Raw genomic sequence first — 22823 nt, 5'->3', positions numbered from 1 at the left:
TTCCTTTTCACCTGTCTTTGGTTCAGTCATTATCCGGCTCGAAGTGCCATTGAAAGTTTAGTGAAATCTGTATGGGTAGCTGGACAGGTAGGATGACTAACAGTGAAGGTCACAGAGGAATGGATGAGACTGAGGCAGGAATTCCTTTAATCATAGTGGTATATTTACTGAGTAGTCTGTGCTGCATAACAAAGGAAACAGAATAACATGTATCCAATCAAATTCATAATCACCAAGATCAAATCATAACAATCAGTCATTAATATAATTAGGGAATTCAGCAATCCAGTTAATTAAGAAGTCAATAGGAATCATCCTTGAGTCATTTAAGCTCTTAACTATTTATCATAATCATGAGAGGAATAATACAAACAGTGATTGGTTATTCAATCTATAATCCTCATTAGTTTGATATCAGAATCGATCAGTTCAGCAAACAATGACGTTTCATATTTCACCCTTTCAAGTGTCTTCATATGTACAATTTCATTACATATTAACCATATATCGGTGGCATAATTGGCCTGTGATGATCCGTAGGGCCGTGATCATTGCCCATTCACATTACACAATAGGTTTGAAGCGTGCTCTCTAAGCCGCGCTCCGCGGTAATAACTATAAACAATAACTGATTGCCCACTCTCCCGATCGCAAGATAGTTCAGATGAAAGGTAACAGATTCGGTGGATTCATGGACGCACAGAACTTCTGGATTAGATGAAGTTAAGGAAGAGAAAGCAGCGAGATCGGGCGATGGCGATTTCCTCCTTTTACGGATTTGAGATCTGTCGAACATTTCCACCTGACCTAATTAAAGCGCCCCTGGCCCAGCTGAGCAAGTGGCCATGAATTAAAGGATTCTTCCAACAACTCCATGGGCCTTTTCTACAGTAACAGAGTAGCACTTCTGTCGAGCATTCCCTAGTGTGTGTATGTGTCATAGAGTGGCACCTCCTTCCTCAGCACACTCCAGACAATGTGTGTGTTTGTTTACGTGTGTATGTGATGGTCTGGGACTGATCATCACTCTCAGGCTATGAGGGAGAATGTGAGGTTGAGTTGTGAATGTTTATACATGTGAGTGTGCCTCCTGACTGGCACTTACTGCCTTTTTCCTTAGCGCCCCCTGTACAACTGTGTTTGTGTATGGGGGGCGACTGTAAATTAGCCTCACATTGATCAGAATATGTCTTAAATGCAACAACCCAATTACCCCCCCCCCCCTTAACAGGAAGCAGGCAGCTGATGATTGACTGGCCATGTTTCATGATTTGGAAGTGTGAATAATAACTTTTAGATACATTGTTTCATTATGATGTATCCACGTTCAATTAATATCCTTTGGTTGAAAGACTCCTGCTCTTGGCCAGGACTGAGGGGGTAGCATTTCACCAGTGTCGATGTGTCATCGTGTGCGGAGTGCATACTATGTGATGAGGTCGCCAGAATGAATGAGGAAGTGAAACAAAAAAATAAGGTAGTCACACAAATCTGGTCATGTTAGCATGTTCTAAATATCAAAACCAAGTTGGGGGCTAAAATTGATATTAGCTCAGAATTTTAGAGGGAAAAATTTGCCAGAACGAGACTACTAATGCACCCTCACACGAATTCGTTTACCCACCCCCTCTCGGTCTGTCTCTCTTTCCTAACAGCAGCCGCGCTAGCAGAAACACTCCTCTTGTGAGTGTGGGGGATGGGCAGTGAACACAGCTTTCTCAGACGCCAACATTGAACTACGCTGGCCAACCTTGACCTTGCCCTGAGAAGGAGGGGAATCACACTCATATCAATAGTTACTTAGAGTAAAATGTAAAACACATTTTTATTAACATTTTGGATCTTGTACTTTGAGTGTATCACCATTTGGCCTTTCGCATGTTGAATTGTTCAAAAACAGTCGATAGAATGGAACGAAGCAACGATTAATGTTTTTAGAATCGTTGCATTTAAAACCCCAAAATCACTTTATGAATGCAACCACACTTGTGCCCTTATGCAATGTAAAAATGAACGAATCCACTCCGTGTTCCCACCTAGCTCCAATCCGTACTTTACTTCTGTCTGTACGGCTTAGTAAAATGGCTGTATCTCGCGGAGCCTCGTGCTGGTTCGCTCCGTTCCTTGCCTCTATTCTCGCTCACTAATAGAACCCCCGGAATATATGTATGTTTATGCATCTTTGAGGTTTATTATTACGTGTCCAGTTATTTTCACATCGGAATCAGGAGACAAAACCGGATTCGGTCCGGAGAAAGGGGTGGGAATGAGTCGGGACAAGGATAAATGGTTATAAACAAGTATTTATATTCAATGCTAGCGTTTGATTGTGACTGACTCGCCGAGAGAGGGGGGTATTATGGCCGCTCAGGTCGCCAGCGCCGCCACTCTCAACACAAGCCCGCCTTCCGAACTAAAGAAACCGGATCGAGACCCACATGAGGATTCTATACTGGGGGAAAAGCAGCAGGAAAACAAGCAGCCGGGATTAGAGTGCGGATCTCCGGTCCGGGGGGATCTGCAGGACGGGGCCGATGTTGGAAATGCAGGGGGAGGAGGGGAACCTGAGATGAAGAACGGGAACGGGAACCCTTCCAGGACTAATAATAATCAGAATGATTCCATCGGATCCGAGGGGAATAACCATCCCGGGATGGTACACCACCATGGGTCTGGTTTTCCTCCACCTTCTTATGGATACAGTCAACACTACGGCCGGGCCCCTTTTCATCAACATGGCGGACAACAAAGCCCTGGCATGGCAGCTGCTGCAGGTCCAGCCGTGCCGTCGAGTAATATGATGGACCCATATCAACCCAATTCGCACGAACATGGCTTTTCTAACCACCAGTTTAACAATTACAATCCATTCCCGAACAGAACTCCCTATTCTGGCCAAGGATACGGCATGAACCCCTCACGTAATACCCAGGCTCCGGCAGCTGGGGGACAGCCAGCTAACGTTAAGCAGCAACCAGCAGGAGGACCCACAGCAATGGCTGCATCTTACAACAACCAGAGATATAATATGGGGAATCCACAGCCAACGTCTACCCCAACCCTCAACCAGCTCCTAACCTCTCCAAGCTCCACTCGTATATATCCAAATTACCCATCTAGTGAATATAGTAATCAGGAAGGCGCTAGTAAGGGACCAACAGACACGGGCAGTAGCGGTCAGTATGGAGGGGGGAGTCCGGGTTGGCAACAAAGGACCCATCATCCGCCGCCTATGAGCCCTGGAAGTACAGGGCAACCCCTAGGTAGAAGCCAGGTAAAGGCCCATGTTCCACCGAATCTTTATTGCTGTACATTTGGTGTAATCTTATGTATGTAGTTCATAAACGTAGCAGGCCAGCCATTGTTGCTAGCCAGTTCGCTTGCAAAGACACTCTAAAATGGCTGCCTCTCGTTTTTCCAACACCACCTCATTAAACAGTATTTATTTAGTTGGTATGAAATATATCACTTGCAGGCAACTGTTCTTCGGTAATCCTCCTTATGAAATCGATCTTCGAACGTTCAGAAAATGGAGGCCCGAATCTCGAAAGAGGTGAAAAAGCTCTAAAGGCCTATATTCATGACTCTGACTTGTTTCTCGGCAGGGCGGTATATAACGTAATTAAAGTTATTCCATAATATGGGTATTTCTTATAGTTTGTACTGGTAACGTCAGTCGTTTCGGATTACAATTTAATGTTTATGAATAGACTATACATTTTTATGTCGGCAAGTCTGTTTCGATCATTATGGAAATTGTGACGGAAATGCACAACACTTGCACGCCCAGACCACTAATGTTGCCTAGACTCAAGTGTTCGTGTGTGTTTGAAAGTGATTTGAAGTGGACTGCACACGTAACTAAATGATGCTACGTGTTAATCAACACACTGGCCTATTATTTTATGAAACCGTGTCATTTGGTGTCTCTGTTGCCAGGAACTGCTTCCCCCACCGCATTCTGCTTGTAAACATTGGCTTAGTGATTTATGTGACTGACTGCAGATTGCTTTTCTCTGGGATTTGAATTGTGGAGGTAAAAATCCTGCTGTCAAACCCAGTTGACAGTTGGTCTTGGTTTGACATGCTAGCTGAGATCTGATTGGCTCCTCACCCTGTGCTCTTGGCCATTTATAATTGCATATGCTGTAAAGCAACAACAGTTCCTGATAAGTGCACACCTCCACATTGCACAAATCCATGATTGCTCATACTCATACAGATTTTTGGCAATTTCTCTAAATTACTATTTTGCAATCATCTGTTTCCCACACCTATGACATGCCTGTTTGCACTCTTCCATATGCATTCTATAATAAGGAGAGATGTTCAGAGATTGGCCCATTGACCAAGTTATTCACGTTTAACCTTTGTCAATCCAGTTTGATATTGTGTGCCACTGTTTTTATTTTATTTTATTTTTACATTGTATAGCCTAACCCATACCTGTTGAATTACTATATTCATAAACAACCGCAACCAACATTGCAAATAGAAGAGTTTGCGGAACTCTGTAGCCTACATGTATAAGTACGGAACCGTATTTGCACCATCCTATAAAGAAAGGCAGATGAAAATGGCCATAGTATCTTTACCCTCATTGTTAAGCTCTCTTATTTTGGATCAAAGTAAAATGACGAGGTAAATCACCCAAGTTAATTTATTATACTGTCATTTTAAATCGTTTTTGTATCTGCATCATGCATTTATAAGCTACAAATCTGAAACTAAGCCATTTTAGGGGGGCCTAGGACCAAGTTTTGGAAACCCTTATGTAGGCTACAACAAGAACTTGCTGCAGTACCTGAGAATACAATATGGAGCAATCATATTTGGGCCTGATCACTGTCAATATAATAGAAAGCTGAAATCTGCTCTGACGACCTATCTACCCAAGAATATCGCCCAGACCTAACCAACTGTCATGAAATGTATGTACATGCTTCGAGACTACAGTGTGGCCTATCTGATGTATGTCCAGCTGTCTTTGCTTACATGCCATAGCTCACTAGCATATTAAAGCAGTAATACTCATGCACCTTTACCTTTCCCTAACAAACTTCTACCTGACAATGTTTTGGTCATCAATAGGATCTTTGTTACGTTGGTGATGGTAATGCGTACCAATGTTAACGTGTTTGGGAGACATCATCCACTATGTCCCATTTGATGGGTTCATCTATCAATGACATACAGATGTATTTCTGAGGCAAGGTTAGGTCTACATCCTGTGGCATTGCTGTATGTTGACCCTGCATAGCGAAGTGAACATGAGCAGTGTGTGTGTGAGACATGAGTAGCTGCTGTATCTCATGTGCCACTCTGTCTCTCTGTGTGTGACTAAGAATTCCTTCTAACCTCCCTTGGCCAATCACAGAGACAGTCCAGTCGCCTCTCCCCCACCTAGGGAGTCTCCACTCTGTCTTATGCAGATTAGCCATGTGCTGCTTTTATTTATTTCAATTAATTATCTGGAAGCTGGGAAATGTCAAGAAAGGCTTTTTGCCCTTCATTTCTAAAGGCCTTTGTTTAGCAGTGACGTGCCAGAGCTGTCTCAAGTCTCAGAGCAGTGTGCATTGACAAGGGTACAGATAAAGAAACAAAGCCCATAAGAATCCACTGTGGTAAATTTAATGCTCATGTTTTCATTAGCTTGTCCAGTTGTTGTTATTAACGTTATCGACATGGAATATTTTGACAACCCTTGTTTAGGTTGTTTTGAGTTGAGGAAGATAAACTGATAGGCCTAAGGGTTAGCGATTTACATAGAGTGAAATTATAATATTGAGATGGTGGCCGAGAGATTTAAGAAAACTTTCTCCATTGAGAGGATACCTTACTCATAGTTAGTTGTGTTTACATCATAACACAGTATATTGAGTAGGCTACTTCTCCTTCCATTTATGATGTCATTCATTCAGAGCCAGAATTGCCCCCCCCCCCTCCCCCAGAAGGGAAACTGGCTTGCAAGCCATACAGGACCACAGCTGGGATGTGTTTAAGATTGGGCAGACTGCCCTCCATTTGATATGAGAGAGATATATTTATTTATAGCTCTGACTTCTGTAAATATGGCACAAAAAAGGTAAAAGTCAGGTTAATGACCGTGGGAAATGTGAAGGGGGAAAAAACTCCTCCTTCCCTTTGCTCTAGTAATACTCTCACGTGTTCTATGGACTTCCCCTTTGTCATGTTTTTATTGTTTGTGCCTATCTGGATGAGAAAATGCATACCTATAGCTCCTGCTGTGTTGGGAAGCTTGAAATGTGTGAGTTGGCTTGCATGTGAGACCCCTGCTAGATAATTAAAGTGCCTATAAACTATAGTATAGTCATCTGCCTGTATCCAAGTCTTTTGTGATCTATGGTACATCCGGTCAACCGCACTTCTCAGTATTTTTTTAATAGTGTTCATGTTATGCAATGTATTTCATCTTTGTTTCTGCTCCACAGCCCCCAGGTGCAATGGATCCGATGGCTAAGTTGAGAGGCCAGCCGTACGGAGGGGGCAGTCCATACTCCCAACAACCTGGACAGGGGCCACCCCCAGGAGCCCAGCAGGGTCACGCATACCCGGGCCAAGGCTACGGTCCCCTTGGCTCCCAGAGATACCCGGTGGTCATGCAGGGCCGCACCCCTGGGGCTATGGGGGGCATGCAGTACGGGCAGCAGGTCAGTGGTGTCATAAAGCTGAATTATTCCTACATTCTCTCACACCGGAATCAGCCCTCCTCTTCACACACTACTATATGGCTTGCTTGTCATATGCCTAATCTTTTTCTTGTTTTCTAACTTCCGTCTGTATTTGTGTATAGATGCCGTCTTATGGGCAGCAGGGACCAGGAGGCTATGGGCCTCAGGGCCAAGGGCCCTACTACGGCCAACAGGGCCAGGCTTTACACCCAGGCCAGCAGCAAGGGCCCTACCCCCAGGTACCTCTGGGACAGCAGGGTGGTCAGACACCCTACCCTCAGCAGTCCCACCCTCCCCAGACGTCAGCCTCACATGCCCAGGGTGGGCCGCCCTATCCGCAGCCCCACATGCCCCCCCAGTCCCAGGGCCCGCAGCCAGTTCCATCCCAAGGGCCCCCACAGTCTCAGCCGCCCTACTCCCAGGGCCCAGCCCAGGCTCAGTCTGGTCAGCCTCCTTACCCCCAGCAGCAGGGGCCTCCCAGCCAGCCTCCACAGCAGCAACCCCAGGTCCCAGCAGGGTCACAGCCCCAGCTCAGCTATCCACCCACGCAGGGCCCACAGCAGCTCCCCACACAGCAGCAGCAGCAACCCCAGACACCCTCTCAACCCCCTCAGCAACCACCAGGTCACAGCCAGCATCCACAGGGCCAGCCTGCATCCTACTCCCAGAATCCTCCACAGCAACAGCAGTCACCTTACCAACGCTTCCCTCCTCCACCACAGCAGGTACAACTGAGTTTGGTGTGTATGTGTGCGCGCAATTTATGTTTTATGATTGAGGTACCTTTGATATCGTCATTGAATGTGCAGTACCAGTTGCCATACTTGCTCACCAGATGGAAGGCATTGGTATTGTCACTGTACATTCTCATGTGCGCATAGAATGTGCACATATGTGTATGTGAATGCCCTTCAATACTGATGGTCTCGTTCTCTCCCCCAGGAGATATCCCAGGACTCATTCAGTTCCCAGTCTAGCGCCCCTCCCTCCAACCAGCCCAAAAGTGTCTCGGAGGACGTCAGCATGCAAGGCCAGCCGTCCAGCCTACCGGTGAGTCCTCACCCAACCTGTGCAAAGGTATACTATACATCTATAAATCATTATTACATTGTTCTAAAATCATAATGCATTGAAACATGTTTGCATGATTCCGTGTGACCCATTTTAGACTTAACATAGTAAAACCGTTGTGTGTGTTGTTGTGGTTAATTAATGCTACCCCTGTTTATTGTGTATATCATTTGAGTGTGTGTGTCTGTAGATGTCATTGGGCATGCGTAGAGTGTTTTGTGGACTTGCAGAAATGTTGTCTGTGAGATGAATATTAGTAAATTTGAGCAGAGCTCCGGCCTGGATAAAACGAGAGCAAAAGTGATGGCGCACATGCCTAGCGTGTGTGTGAGAGAGCGTATATCAGATTCACATGGCAGAGTTACGGCGCGCTGAGTCGGCACACGTCCACTGTAACCATGACAACCCCCTGTTCTAATATGCCCTCTCTTTTCCTCGACAAGATCAATAACGACAACTGTGTGTGTGTGTCACATGTCTCCAAACCTAATAAAGTGTGCTGTCATGCTTTCTAAAACGGAGGAGATTAAATTGTGCTTGCATCCTGTATGTGCTCCTGCTAGTAGACAGAGCTACAGGAAATACATGGAGTCGTTATCAAGACGTCTCACTGCTAACTGTACAGTCAGCTAATAGCTGTCGTGTCGATTCCATCAGGCCGGCATATTTCCACAGTGTCTCCTCACCATAGGCCTCGCTGTCTCCTGTCTTGTGTGTCTGCAGGATCTCTCAGGCTCCATTGATGACCTACCCACGGGCACGGATGGCGCTCTGAGTCCTGGCGTGAGCACTTCAGGTGTGTCAAGCAGCCAGGGCGAGCAGAGCAACCTGGCCCAGTCGCCCTTCTCGCCCCACACCTCTCCCCACCTGCCAGGCATCCGAGGTCCCTCACCGTCACCCGCCGGCTCCCCCGCCAGTGCCACCACCTCCCGCACGGGGCCCCTCTCACCCGCCACAATGCCAGGTGAACACATGTACACGAGTGCGCACACATACATGGGTTTTACTGACATGTATTAGGACACATGCCATTTGTTATACATATACACGATGACAACAAAATGAACATAGATTGAAACAATGGAGCTACTGCAGCCAAACACCTTTTAAAACTGTATGATGCTTGGCTGCAGTAGCTCCACTGTTTCAATCTATGGGCATTTTGTTGGATTAACAATATTTATGGGACACTTAAGTTAACTAAGTAGTGACATTAGTGGCCTTGTTCCTACTTAGACTTGTTATTTACATACTGAGACGACCCTTCTGTTGTTTAGGGACCCAGATGCCCCCTAGACCATCGAGTGTGCAGTCTGACGGGAGTCTGCACCCCGCCATGAGCCAGTCTCCCATGGCCCAGGAGAGAGGTGAGTTCACCCTGACTGAGAATCCCCTCACACAGTACTACCCCGCTCTGCAGGGACCACTGACAGTGTGCTGTTTTAAAGAAACTTTGGTTGCACTATGGTACCACTGGTATTTACCTGGTACTTAATTGAAAATTGTGTCGTAAACATGGGTACTTTCTGGTACTTCAAATAATATTACATGTAATTGCCATTTTACCATGTACCCTTCTAAGTAAATACTGGCTAATTTCTGTACCAAAGCCCTCTGATGTGTTTTATGTGAGATTTCCAGTGTTTTGTTGGAGGATTAACATCTCTTTCACTCTCTCTTCTCTGACCCTGCCAGGGTTCGTACAGAGAAACCCCCAGATGCCCCCATACGGTTCACCACAGTCTGCCTCTCCCCTGTCACCCCGACAGTCCTCTGGAGGCCAGATGCACCCTGGGATGGGACCTTATCAGCAGCAGAACAACTCCATGGGGGGCTATGGACCTCAGGGTGGGCAGTATGGCCCACAAGGTAAGTTCTGTGGGTTACACTGTGCAACAAAGGAGAGGGGCTGGTGGCAATTAGTTAAAGGATCCTTTGGTTTAGTTTTGCTTGAATAGAAGTGAGTTCTATTCTATGTTAAAATTTCAAAATTTGAAACACTTGAAAAAGAACAACTCAGTTGATATACCAAATAGACTTTTAATCATTTTCATCTTTAACATTTTGGTTATCCTCTGACTGCCAATATATAAATGCATCCCATTTAATTATCTCACTATCCTTTGAAGTTGCTTCTTGTTAGTTCCCCCAGCCAAATCCATGGAATATGATTTTTGCCTCATAGGAATTCCATCCTATCAGCTCATCCCTCCCTCTTTGAGCCTAGTGCAGCTATTTTTAGCCATGGAGAACAGTCAGCTGACATAGCAGAGCCCCCCCTGTCAGTAGAGCTGCCACTGTGATGGCAGGCTCATTAGCTCAGTGTGCACAGAGCCACTGCCAGCTCAGTATAGTGCCTTGCACAACTTCAACAGACATTAGCAGTCTCTCAGGCTCCATCGTATCATTACGTTTAGGGGGGATTCTGACTTAGAGGCGTTCAGTCATAATCCCACAGATGGGTAGCTTCGCACCATTGGCTCCTCAGCCAAGCACATACACCAAATGTCTGAACCTGCGGTTCCTCTCGTACTGAGCAGGATTACTATTGCAACAACACATCATCAGTAGGGTACACCTTTCACAATAGAACCCCAAGTTGGTTAAATATTTAGTTTGTTGTTTTGCACTTATAACTAGTCTTCCCAATGTCATCTGAGCAGTGTTTATTTATTTTTTTGAACACATTTTTTACACACACTTTTTATTAATTCTATTACAGGTTACCCCCGGCAACCTGGATACAACAACATGCCCAATGCCAACTACCCTGGCCCTGGCATGGGCAACCCCATGAACCCTGGCCCTGGCATGGGCAAACCCATAAACCCCATGTCTGGGCAAGGGGGGCTGCCGTACGCAGGCATCCCCCCTGGTAGAATGCCTGCAGGCCAGATGGGAGTGCGTCCCTATGGCCCTAACATGGGGCCCAACATGCCACCCAATATGAGTAACATGCCACCTCAGGTGGGCTCAGGGATGTGCCCTCCCCCCGGCCTCAACCGGAAGGCCCAGGAGGCTGCAGCTGTAGTCATGCAACACGCTGCTACCAACTCCATACACAGCAGGTACACTATACTCTTTACTAACCCATATTACACATGTACGGTGCATTTGGAAAGTATTCAGACCCCTTGACTTCTTCCACATTTTGTTATGTTACAGCCTTACATGCTGACCAGACCAGCTGTTGATTTTGTCCAGCCACAGTAGATGCGATCAGCAGGTTGAAAATCAAAACAAACTCTGAACCAACAATATTAATTTGGAGACAGGTCGAAAGCATTGAACATTTAAGGCAATTTAGCTAGCTACCTTGCTCTTACTTGCTCATTTGTCCTGGGATATAAAACATTGGGTTGTTATTTTACCTGAAATGCACAAGGTCCTACTCCGACAATTAATCCACAGATAAAACGGTAAACCAAATTATTTTTTTGTAGCCATTTCTCCTCCTTCAGGGGTCTTCTTTGGACTTTATATGGCGGATGGCAATCAACTTTAAGGTGCATTACCACTACCAATTGGACAGGAGTGTGGACCTCAGTTTATCTTTCAGTCACCCATGTGGGTATATGCTCCTACAAACCAATGAGGAGATGGGAGAGGCAGGGCATCAAGTGTCACAAATAGAACTAAGTTATATTTTAGCGTCTGGCTACGAGTACGCTCGTTGACGCGCAATAGCGTGGATGCAACGATTGAATAACATGTATATGTACATTTATTTTGCGACGCGGGCGGTGTGGTCAGCATGTTATTCTAAAATGGGTTAAATTGTTTTTTTCCCTTCATCAATCTACACACAATACCCCATAATGACAAAGCAAAAACTGTTTTTATTTTAGAAATGTTTGCAAATTTATTACAAGAACTGAAATATAACATTTACATAAGTATTCAGACCCTTTACTTAGTACTTTGTTAAAGCCCCTTTTGCAGCATTTACAGCCTCGAGTCTTCTTGGGTATGACGCTACAAGCTTGGCACACCTGTATTTGGGGAGTTTCTCCATTCTTCTCTGCAGATCCTCTCAAGCTCTGTCAGGTTGGATGGGGAGCGTCGCTGCACAGCTATTTTCAGGTTTCACCAGAGATGTTCGTCCGGGCTCTGGCTGAGCCACTCAAGGACATTCAGAGACCTGTCCCGAAGCCACGCCTGCTTTGTCTTGGCTGTGTGCTTAGGGTCATTGTCCTGTTGGAAGATGAATCTTTGTTTGAGGTCCTGAGTGCTCTGGAGAACGTTTTCATCAAGGATATATCTGTACTTTGCTCCGTTCATCTTTCCCTTGATCCTGACTAGCCTCCCAGTCCCTGCCGCTGAAAAACGTCCCCACAGCATGATTCTTCCACCACCATGCTTCCCCGTAGTGATGATGCAAGGTTTCTTCCAGACGTGGCGCTTGGCATTCAGGCCAAAGAGTTTAATCTTGGTTTCATCAGACCAGAGAATCTTGTTTCTCATGGTCTGAGAGTCCTTTAGGTGCATTCTGGCAAACTCCAAGAGGGCTCTCGTGCCTTTTACTGAGAAGTGTCTTCTGTCTGGCCACTGTACCATAAAGGCCTGATTGGTGGAGTGCTGCAGAGATGGTTGTCCTTCTGGAACTCTTAAGCCCTATCAGAGTGACCATTGGGTTCTTGGTCACCTCCCTGACCAAGGCCATTCTCCCCCGATTGTTCAGTTTGACCGGGCTGCAAGCTCTAGGAATAGACTTGGTGGTTCCAAACTTCTTTAATTTAAGAATTATGGAGGCCACTGTGTTCTCGGGGACCTTAAATGCTGCAGACTTTTTTTGGTACCCTTCACCAGATCTGTGCCTCGACACAATCCTGTCTCAGAGCTCTATCGACAATTCGTTCGACCTCATGGCTTGGTTTTTGCTTTGACATGCACTGTGGGACCTTATATTGAAATCATTTTTAATGTGTTGCGAATGCCTTATCTGGTCCTAACTAGTAGATTTTCCTCTACTTTGAAGGTCCAGTGAAGGCAGCGAGAGGAGTGATTAGAGCAACAGGAAATAAACAAAGGAGAGAGCAGATGAGATGAGGACAGACTTACTGAGAGGTAGACAGGCAGAGGCAGAAGAGATATCCAGCACCTGTCACTACGAGGAATACCTGGCTCTCACATTACATCCAAACATGAAATGCATTGGAGAATTCAGATGCAGGTTCAGCATATTTTCCCTCTCTTTAGTCTTCACAGGTGTACAAAGTCACTAGACATTTTCATATCAAGAACTCAAACAATTCCCTGTTGCAATGGCACTCATAACTCACTCTTTCTTATTTAGTGATATTGTTGCATAACTGATTGATTGTTTTTCAGCATAAGAGATTAATTTCTCAGCAGGAGAGGAATATTTTTCACTCTGATATCATGCTACATGCTAAAAGTATGGTTGTCCCTCATTGTTCAGGATGCCTGGCTACCCCAACATGTCCCCTGGCATGATGGGCTCTGGCGCCCCCTATGGCCCTCCCATGAACAACATGTCTGGCATGATGAACACGCAGGGCGGCCCACCTTTCCCTATGGGGCCCAACATGGCCAATAACTCCAGTGGTGAGTACTGTAGTCCAATACTGTTGCTCCATGGTGCCCCGGGTATTTCTGATATGGCAGGATGACTTTGGTTGGGACGGTGGTCAGTGGAATAGGTTTGCATTGGGGTGGCTAGTAAGTAAGGCCTGATGCAATTTGTCTGCAGTGTTTTTACAATATACTTTTTTTCCATCTGAAAGTTCTAGCATAGACGGATAGTGCGGTAGCTAAGTATGAGTTTTCCAATCCAAATATTGTTTTAGTGCAGTGGTTGTTAATCTAAGTCACACTTCAGGAAGGTTTTGCATTGGTTTCACCAGAGCACTTCCAATCCTGTTTGAAGGTAACGTTGGTCAATGAACAATGGCTGCAGTATGAATAAGTTCTACAGGGGAAACTTTGTTAGTCTGTATTCCTCTGAAATTAGAATACAAAAAAATGTTTGGTATATGTCCTGATCCCGAGAATTGTTGTTCAAAAGCCGAACAGTGCTCAACCCCACAATGTACCCTTGTACCTAGGTTTGGCCCCCAGTCCAGAGTTTGGTATGGATGGGAAAATGAACCAGGGCCAGAAGATGAACAACAAAGTGGACGGAACACCGAAAGCAGAACCGTCTAAATCCAAGGTGATAAGATAATGGCTTTGTCTGTCCACTTGGGACAATTTTGTTTAAGGGCTTGTGTGTACGTTAAAAAAAACTGTTATAAACCATATTGTTTGTAAACTGTTAACACACGTGTTACGATCATACTTTTGACTTTATTCCATGGTTATTACAGTTGCCATTGAGATAGCTACTAAAGGGAAATAAGACCAATGGGTTACCCAACCCTTTCCCTCATGACGGCTCTCTTGACGTCCTGTGTTCTCTTGACGCCTTGCAGAAGTCAAGCTCTTCCACGACGACCAACGAGAAGATCACGCGTCTGTATGAGCTGGGCCCCGAGCTGGAGAGGAAGATGTGGGTGGACCGCTATCTGGGCTTTATCGAGGAGAAAGCAATGGGCATGACCAATCTGCCTGCTGTTGGCCGCAAGCCCCTAGACCTCTTCAGACTCTACGTCTCGGTCAAGGAGATTGGAGGCTTCGCACAGGTCAGTGTAGGTTTGTGCTGTACTATGCATGCATACACTGTAGTGTGTTTGATCTATGTGTTTCCCTATTGAGGTGCCCTCTTGGCCAGGTTTCCCTTATAAGAGGTCTTCTGACCTCAATGGGAATTCCTGGATAAATATTGGTTCAATAAATAAGTATAACACATGCACAAACACACCATGCACAATCTCTTGGTTCTTATTTGCTCCATCCCCCTTCTAGTCCCTGTTTTAATGTCACGGTCTTCATGCTCTATGTCCAGGTGAACAAGAACAAGAAGTGGCGGGAGCTGTCCACCAACCTGAACGTTGGCACGTCAAGCAGCGCTGCCAGCTCCCTGAAGAAGCAGTACATCCAGTGTCTGTACGCCTTCGAGTGCAAGATCGAACGCGGGGAGGACCCCCCTCCTGAGATCATCACTGACAACAAGAAGGCCAACCAGGCCAAGGTCCAGCCACCCTCCCCAGGTCAGTGCCAGACGGTTATCCACACTATGCTGGGTCGTAATTATTAGGCATCAAACGAAAGAAAGCGGACTGAACCTGGTTGGGACTACCTGGTCTTGTCCAATATGAAAAGCTCATTTTCATTGCAAAACGTAGTTTTTTTTTTTTTTTTTTGCTTTGTTGATTTGAACAAGGAGTCCCATTGAGACCAAGATCTCTTTCACAAGGGAGACCTGCATACGCATAATTTACAAAATCCATATTTTTGTAAAAAATAACAATCACATTCGTCAGCAAAGAGGTCCCCAATCAACATTTTGAACTGCCTGAGAGGCACCAGAACATCCAGTTGTAGGGAACTCTGTTCCATACATGGGGTGCAAAGAAAATAAAAGCAGAATTACCTAACTCTGAGGAGACCGAAGAGATTTCCAGAGTTAGCCATCCCCGAGACCCGGTATGGTTAACTCATACTTATTATTCGTTATTAACAGTTAGGTACGGCGGGAGTTTTTGTTAGAGAACTTTATAAATAAAAAGAAAGCACTGAATCGACCTACATGAATTCGAAGAGGGCCAGCTGACTTTCTGGTGAAGAATGAACCTGATGCCATAATAAAATTAAGTGCCCTATGTTAAATGCATCTAACTGCTTTAATGAATTGGCAGCTGTATTCATATAGATAATGTTTCCACAGTCTATTATCGGTAGAAATGTAAATTGAATGACCTGTATAATTAAGCAGTAAGGCCCGAGAAGGTGTGAATATATCACGGTCAAGGGCTATTTTTAGGCACAACGCAATGCGTAGCCTTAGTATATTGGCCATATCCCACAAACCCCCAAGTTGCCTTATTGATATTATAAACTGGTTTCCATTGTTATTTGACCAGTAAATAGTAATCATTGTCATACCTGTGGTATATGGTCTGCTATACCATGGCTTTCAGACAATCAGCAAAGTCAACTCTCTCTAACTGAAATTCCCCTCTTTTGTTCCGGTAGCTGGGTCAGGTTCTCTCCAGGGCCCTCAGACCCCCCAGTCCACCAGCAGCTCCATGGCCGAGGGCAGCGACCTCAAGCCCCCCACACCCGCCTCCACCCCACACCCCACCCAGATGCCACCTGGGGCCAGGTGAGTTGCAGCGCTTCAATCTCATCCTCTTTGAGATCATTTGCATTCAGGAGATTAAATTCTTCAATTGGAATTTTCATTTACTTATTGAATTTAAATGTAATTCACCCCAACTTTGCTATCCGCTTTGATAAACCCCTATTTACTCCCTAAACGTCCCTCTATCTTTTAGGAGCAATGTGGCGCTGCAGGACCCATTTGCTGACAGTAGTGACCCTGCTTTCCCCAGAAAGAACTCCATGACCCCTAACTCTGGCTACCAGTCTGGCATGAGCACCCCAGAGATGCCAGGTCGCATGGGTCCAGGGCCCTACGAGGGTCCAGGGCCTATCAAAGACCCCTTTGGTGCCATGCGGAAAGGTGCGTAGAAGAGGCTACAAGAAAGATCCCTAGAAACTGATGGTGCTGGGAAGTTGGGTCCCTTGCTGACGGAGTGTGTATTTCTTTCCAGTTGGGGAGCAGTTCTTGCCTGCCAGTCAGGGTCCTAACAGTGGGATGGCTGAACAGCAACAGTTTAACCGTGGGCCTCCTCCAGGTGCTATGGGGAACATGTCGATGGCTCAGAGACAACAGTACGGACCAGGACCTTACGGACAAGGCTACGAAAGGAGGTAAGACCCTACACAAGCTTAGATCGTAGAAATATAATTACTATAATGGACATCCACATTCAAGGCAATGTGTCTATGATTGGTGGACTGGAGGCCATATGGAGTATAATTCTATTTCTATACATTCTATACCATCTTTGACTGCGAATAAGTCCTTTTTTTATGGAAATGATTCGTGCTAAGTGTAGTCAACCAAACTTGTTGTTTACCAGGCCAGAGCAGGGGATGGGCCCAGAGGGCAGCATGGGATCTGGTGCTCCGCAGCCAAACCTGATGCCTGTCAACTCCGACACGGGGATGTACTCGCCAAACCGCTACCCACCACAGCAGCAGCCACGGTAAGTTCACCACCCAGCACCACTCTCTCAGGAGAGGTCTGGCACAAACTTGTGCAGACACCATGCAGACTGTCTCAGCATTTATAGTCTTGCAATATTGTAAAGATTGGGTTGTTTTTCAGAGTGTTTATTGGCACACTAGCAGTATACTGTAGCAATATTAGGTACATAGGCACTCGGCTTATTTGGAATGTCTTGTTGATGTATTGTGGTTGTTTACAGGAATGATTCCTATGGTAATCAATATCCTGGCCATGGTACTCCCCCTGGTGGTTCCTATCCCAATCAACAGCCAGGAATGTACCCACAGCAACAACAGGTGATGGCTCTAACCCACTGTGTAAGCACTGAAAATCAAACTGTAATGTTGTAACCACTAGCCATGTGTTATTACCCCAAAAAGTAGTACTTACTGTATAGATGAGTAATAGCCATCAATATTAATCTGATGCAATGTAATGACACCGCCTAACTAAGCGTATTTGCTCTATGCAGAACTACAAGCGTCCCGTGGAAGGGGGCTACCCACCAGCGAAGCGTCACGAGGGGGAGATGTACAGTGCCCCCTTCAGTGCAGGGCTGCAGCAGCAGCAACAACAACCGCAGCAGCAGCCAGGGGTGGCCTCTGCACCCCCTGCTGGCCAGCCAGAGATGTACCAACCCCAGTACAGCAGCGGCTCCTTCACCGGCACTGACCGCCGCCTGCCTGGTCCCCAGGGCCAGTTCCCCTTCCCCTTCAACAGAGAGCGCATGCAGGCCGCCACGGGGCCCAACGCCCAGCCCTCCATGCCCCCTCAGATTATGCAGCCAAGCCCTGACGGACCCCCGGGTGGTGTGTGGCAGGGCCGCGGGGAGATGAACTATCCCGGCAACTACCCCAACCGGCAGGGTGGCCCCCCAGGGGGCCCAGCCCAGGGACCTGGCCATCCCGGAATGAACCGCGGTTCGGAAGAAATGTCATCAGAGCAGCGCATGAACCACGAGGGCCAATGGGGGCCAGGTCAGATGGGCCCTCGGCAGCCCCCCTACGGCCCTGGAGGGACGGGCCCGCCCATGACCCGCACCCTACAGTCCAACTACCAATCCGCTCAGGCCATGCAGAACCACATTCCACAGGTGTCCAGTCCCTCCCCCATGCCCCGCGGGGGCCCCATGGAGAGCCGGACGTCGCCCAGTAAATCTCCCTACATGCACAGTGGCATCAAGATGCAAAAGGCAGGGCCCCCGGTTCCTGCCTCTCACATAGTGCCCCAGTCTGTGCAGTCCCCTCTGATCCGTAGAGACATGCCCTTTCCCCCAGGCTCAGTGGAGGCCACCCACCCCATCCTAAAACCACGCCGATGCCTCACAACGAAAGATATCGGTATGGCTATCACATCCCACAACTCCAACCACAATCAATGTTATTATACATGGATTATACAGTATTTAGGGATCACATTAGGATATTACAATGATAGGTTGCTTCGGCTCTCTATGAACTTGTTTGTATTGTGTGGTCCATCAGTACTGTGAAGGGTATCAGCTTGAGTTAAAATACTGTGTATCTCCATAGGGACCCCAGAGGCTTGGAGGGTGATGATGTCCCTAAAGTCTGGCCTGTTGGCTGAGAGCACGTGGGCCCTCGACACCATCAACATCCTCCTGTATGACGACAACAGCATCTCCACCTTCAACCTCAATTCGGTGAGCTAACAAGACAGGTAGCCTAGCGGGTAGAGGTTTTGGCCAGTAACCAAAAGGTCGCAAGTTCGAATCCCGAGCCGACAAGGTGAAAAATCTGACGGTGCTTAAACCTAATTTTGCCAGACCCTAGATGTGACCCCACTCTCTGAGGGTGTCTTGGGGAGAGTCTGCTATACAAAACACATTAATACACATGTGCATGTGTAAATAGGACAAATATAAGCACCCACTAAATTATTATTACTACACTGGCCACAATGTGGGATAAAGGTTTTAATAAAAACCCTAAATCAAATCAAATTTATTTATATAGCCCTTCGTACATCATCTCAAAGTGCTGTACAGAAACCCAGCCTAAAACCCCCAAACAGCAAACAATGCAGGTGTAAAAGCACGGTGGCTAGGAAAAACTCCCTAGAAAGGGCAAAACCTAGGAAGAAACCTAGAGAGGAACCAGGCTATGTGGGGTGGCCAGTCCTCTTCTGGCTGTGCCGGGTAGAGATTATAACAGAACATGACCAAGATGTTTACCCTACATGGTAAACCTATCGAATCAGAACTGTAATATTTTCTGATTTAGGGCTTTTTATTTTTACATTTATCCTTTCACAAATTTATTAAATTTGACCTATTCCCAAACCCTTTTCCAGATTTTCTGTCATGCACATCATATCATACAATACAAACTATTGATCTTCTCCTCAGCTGCCTGGCCTGCTGGAGCTGGTGGTGGAGTACTTCCGGCGCTGCCTCATCGAGATCTTTGGGATCTTGCGCGAGTATGAGGTGGGCGATCCCGGCCAGAGGACTCTACTGGACCCTGACGCCCTGAAAAGAGACTGGAGCTGCATGGAAGATGCGGAACCAGGGGTGGAGGACATGAAGGTAGAAGGAGAGGATGAGGAGGAGGAGGAGGATGATGATGAGGAGGAAGAAGAGGTGGTGGTGCAGCGTTCAAAACAGCCGGCCGGGACGTCAATTGATGGACAGGCTCAGGTGAAGCAAGAGGATGAGCAGGAGTCATGCTCAGAATGGGACACTCTGAAAGAGAAGGATGCTGAAGATAAGGAGAAGAGCTGCTCTACCTTTGAGCAGCCCAGCTCTTCATCGGACCCCCCTGGCCTGGGCCCGGCTACCCCCCAGGAGAGACCCAAACAGGCTAGCAAGTTCGACAAGCTCCCCCTGAAGATGGTACGGAAGAAGGACCCGTTTCCAGCAGGCAGGGCAACCCAGAGAGGAAAAGTGCAGGAGTTTGACAGTGGGCTGCTCCACTGGAGTGCCGGCGGCGGAGACAGCACGGAACACATCCAGACCCACTTTGAGAGGAGGGAGGAATTCCTGGTCCCACGAGAACGAGTGCTGGTCGTCCCCACAGCCAAGAGGAAAAGGCCAGAACCAGAGAAGGCGGGGGACAAGGACAATGCTACCCCCACAGAGAAATACAAACAGAAGGGGGAGAGGGGTCAGAGGCCCTCCCAGCCATCATCCACAGAAAATGCCTCAACAACAACCGACGGTAAGGAGGGGAAGTCCGAGCACTCGGGCGCTGAGACAGAGGAAATGTCACAGTCCGAAGAGCCCCAGAGCCAGCAGGAGCACGACAAATCGAGCGGACCCACTCATCAGCAAGTCCCCCAGCGTGTGGTGGAGGACGAGCCTCACAGCAAGGATGAGGGCCCACTGGTTACACTGGCCAACTGGCAGGATGCTCTGGCCCGCCGCTGTGTCTGCGTCTCCAACATCGTGCGCAGCCTCTCCTTCGTGCCTGGCAACGACCAGGAGATGTCCAAACACCCTGGCCTCATGCTGCTGCTCGGTCGCCTAGTGCTGCTACACCACCGCCACCCTGAGAGGAAACAGGCCCCGCTCACCTACGAGAAGGAGGAGGAGTCTGATGACTGTCTTGGCCAGAGGGACGAATGGTGGTGGGACTGCCTGTCGCTGTTGAGGGAGAACTGCCTGGTCACTCTGGCCAACATCTCTGGCCAGCTGGACCTCTCCATCTACCCCGAGAGCATCTGCCTTCCTCTGCTGGACGGCCTCCTCCACTGGGCTGTGTGCCCCTCGGCTGAGGCCCAGGACCCCTTCCCCACGTTGGGGCCACACAGCGCAATGTCCCCCCAGAGACTGGTCTTGGAGACCCTCAGCAAGTTGAGCATCCAAGACAACAATGTGGACCTGGTCCTGGCCACGCCGCCGTTGGGTCGTTTAGAGAAGCTGTATGGGACCTTGGTGCGGCTGGTTGGGGAGAGAAAGGTGGCCGTCTGCAGGGAGATGTCGGTGGTGTTGTTGGCCAACCTGGCCCAGGGAGACAGCATGGCAGCGCGCGCCATTGCTGTGCAGAAGGGAAGCGTGGGAAACCTCCTGGGCTTCTTGGAGGACAGCCTGGCGGCCACCCAGCTACAGCAGAGCCAGAGCTCTCTGCTGCACCTGCAGGGGATGCACTTCGAGCCCACCAGTAATGACATGATGCGGCGGGCGGCCCGGGCCCTGCACGCCTTGGCCAAGGTGGAGGAGAACCACTCAGAGTTCACACTCTACGAGTCACGCCTCCTCGACCTCTCTGTGTCACCTCTCATGAACTCTGTGGTGTCTCACGTCATCTGCGATGTACTCTTTCTGATTGGCCAGTCATGACAGCTGTAGGGAGCTTTGGCTCCACCTCCTCTTGGTTTCTTCCCCCCTCACCCCCTGGTTACAACATGGCTTGTATGTGTGTAGGGGGAAGGGAAAGTTCAAGTGACTGTTTTTAATTTATGCAAACCCTTCAGATTCCACTGTCTGAGCCCCGTTTCGCTGTTCTCACTCAAGGAGAAGGGACGTCACAAAGCTACACTGGTGGATTTACAAACCAGACACTCCACAAACTGTCACAACTTGTAACATTAATGCCAACTAGATGACAGAGTGGAGAACCTGGGTTTAGGAGTGTTCCACATGTTTTTTTTGTTTTTTTTGGGGGGTGGGGGGGTATTTTTAATAAAGATAAATAGCTGAAAAACAAACTGTAACCAAAGTTGCTGTCTCGTTTACAGGAAATTTGGGGATAATGTGTGCCCTTGTGTGCCCCTCGAGAGCACAGTGAGTGAGTCAGACTGGTTCATGTTTGGAGGTAGTGCAGACTGAGGAACAGCCTGATCTGATGGCATAGTTGCTGTAATTGGATGCTTACCAGTCAGCCTACCTACCACTCAGTAGGCTGTTGAGACACCTTCGCTGGGGAGGCCTGTGCAGTAGATTGTAGGGCATTTTCTCTACCGTACTGCTCGAGTGTCAGGCATTCTGTAAAAAAGTTTCATACAGAAAAACGTTGCCAATGCAGCTCTACTAGAGTTAAAAGGTCATTTTAGTTTTGACGTTAAAAGCTAAAAAGGCTTTCCCCAAAGTACTGAGAACCTACTACAACACCCTTACCTCCTCTCTTTAGCCCTTGATTGTATGAATTTACCCTTGTAAAATAAATCACCTCTTAGGATTGGTTTTCAACTTCAGATGCAGCTTTGCTGTGGTGTATATATATGATATTGTACATTACACTTCCTTTCTGTGTCTGTCTCTGTGTCACTATTCCTACTCATTTTGTTGATGAGGAATGGAAGGTGAGTTTGGTTCCTGTCATCCAGTCCCTGCTGATAGACCCTCTCACTCCACGGCTCCTTAGTATGGCAGACTCGGATCAAATTTGTTATCTCCTCCTGGTACAACAAAAAAACTAGTTAACACACTTGACAATTCATTTCTCCAGGATTCTGCATATTTGTATTTCAAACTATGTAGCTAAAAACATGTAAATTCCTCCTTTTCCTTTTTTTGGCTCAATGAATATCATTCAGTATGAAATCTTTATACTATATGTTCCATGTGGTAAGAATAAATGTACATTAAATCTTCATAAAATGTTGTCTTTATCAGATGTACAATTTATTAAAAAGCAGTTTGTCTTTCACAATTTTTCTACAATCCCTGGCCCTGTGAAAGTACTGGGTGTGCATGTTTTATTTTATTTTTTAGCCCAGTACTAGAACATTTGATTTAACTAATAGTCAAGCTTGATAAACTGAATCAGGTTATTATTTTAGAACTGGGCTGGGATAAAATCCTGCACACTGGTGTGCAATCCCCTTTGTCTCAGCTTCCTTGGTTATGACTGACTAGTTTCTAGGATTTGAATCAAGACAAACTAGTCGATTGTAAAGCA

The 22823-nt window shown here is 47.0% G+C and overlaps 1 protein-coding gene across 7 annotated transcripts; it reads left to right on the top strand.

Annotated features, from left to right (window-relative positions):
• Nucleotides 1-2057: 2057 nt before the first annotated feature.
• LOC115106975 (AT-rich interactive domain-containing protein 1A-like) lies at nucleotides 2058-22526 on the top strand. 7 transcript variants are annotated; one of them, XM_029630284.2, is made up of 20 exons: nucleotides 2058-3274; nucleotides 6453-6671; nucleotides 6815-7417; nucleotides 7635-7742; nucleotides 8487-8727; nucleotides 9041-9130; nucleotides 9459-9632; nucleotides 10486-10831; nucleotides 13186-13331; nucleotides 13832-13938; nucleotides 14198-14407; nucleotides 14671-14875; nucleotides 15861-15990; nucleotides 16163-16350; nucleotides 16442-16601; nucleotides 16814-16939; nucleotides 17162-17258; nucleotides 17435-18302; nucleotides 18495-18625; nucleotides 19331-22526. In XM_029630284.2, exons 1-20 carry the CDS (start codon nucleotides 2360-2362, stop codon nucleotides 21260-21262), a joined length of 6996 nt encoding a protein of 2331 aa, XP_029486144.1. In that variant the 5' UTR covers nucleotides 2058-2359; the 3' UTR covers nucleotides 21263-22526. The 7 variants fall into 7 exon arrangements, with proteins under 7 accessions (XP_029486144.1, XP_029486135.1, XP_029486126.1 ...); XM_029630275.2 differs by having other exon boundaries at nucleotides 17162-17279; XM_029630266.2 differs by having other exon boundaries at nucleotides 14198-14413; nucleotides 17162-17279.
• Nucleotides 22527-22823: the final 297 nt, after the last annotated feature.

The sequence above is a fragment of the Oncorhynchus nerka genome, linkage group LG3, assembly GCF_034236695.1.
Source record: "Oncorhynchus nerka isolate Pitt River linkage group LG3, Oner_Uvic_2.0, whole genome shotgun sequence".
Taxonomy (NCBI): domain Eukaryota; kingdom Metazoa; phylum Chordata; class Actinopteri; order Salmoniformes; family Salmonidae; genus Oncorhynchus; species Oncorhynchus nerka.
Note: the sequence above shows the minus strand (reverse complement) of the source record. Positions and strands in the feature narration are given on the sequence as shown.

Bases quoted from the DNA above. Each gene is read 5' to 3' on its own strand.
- LOC115106975 (XM_029630240.2), top strand. From the start codon at position 2,360: ATGGCCGCTCAGGTCGCCAGCGCCGCCACTCTCAACACAAGCCCGCCT. The intron at 15,991-16,162 runs GTGAGTTGCAGC...TCTATCTTTTAG, and splicing joins CAGATGCCACCTGGGGCCAG to GAGCAATGTGGCGCTGCAGG. The intron at 16,602-16,813 runs GTAAGACCCTAC...GTTGTTTACCAG, and splicing joins GGACAAGGCTACGAAAGGAG to GCCAGAGCAGGGGATGGGCC.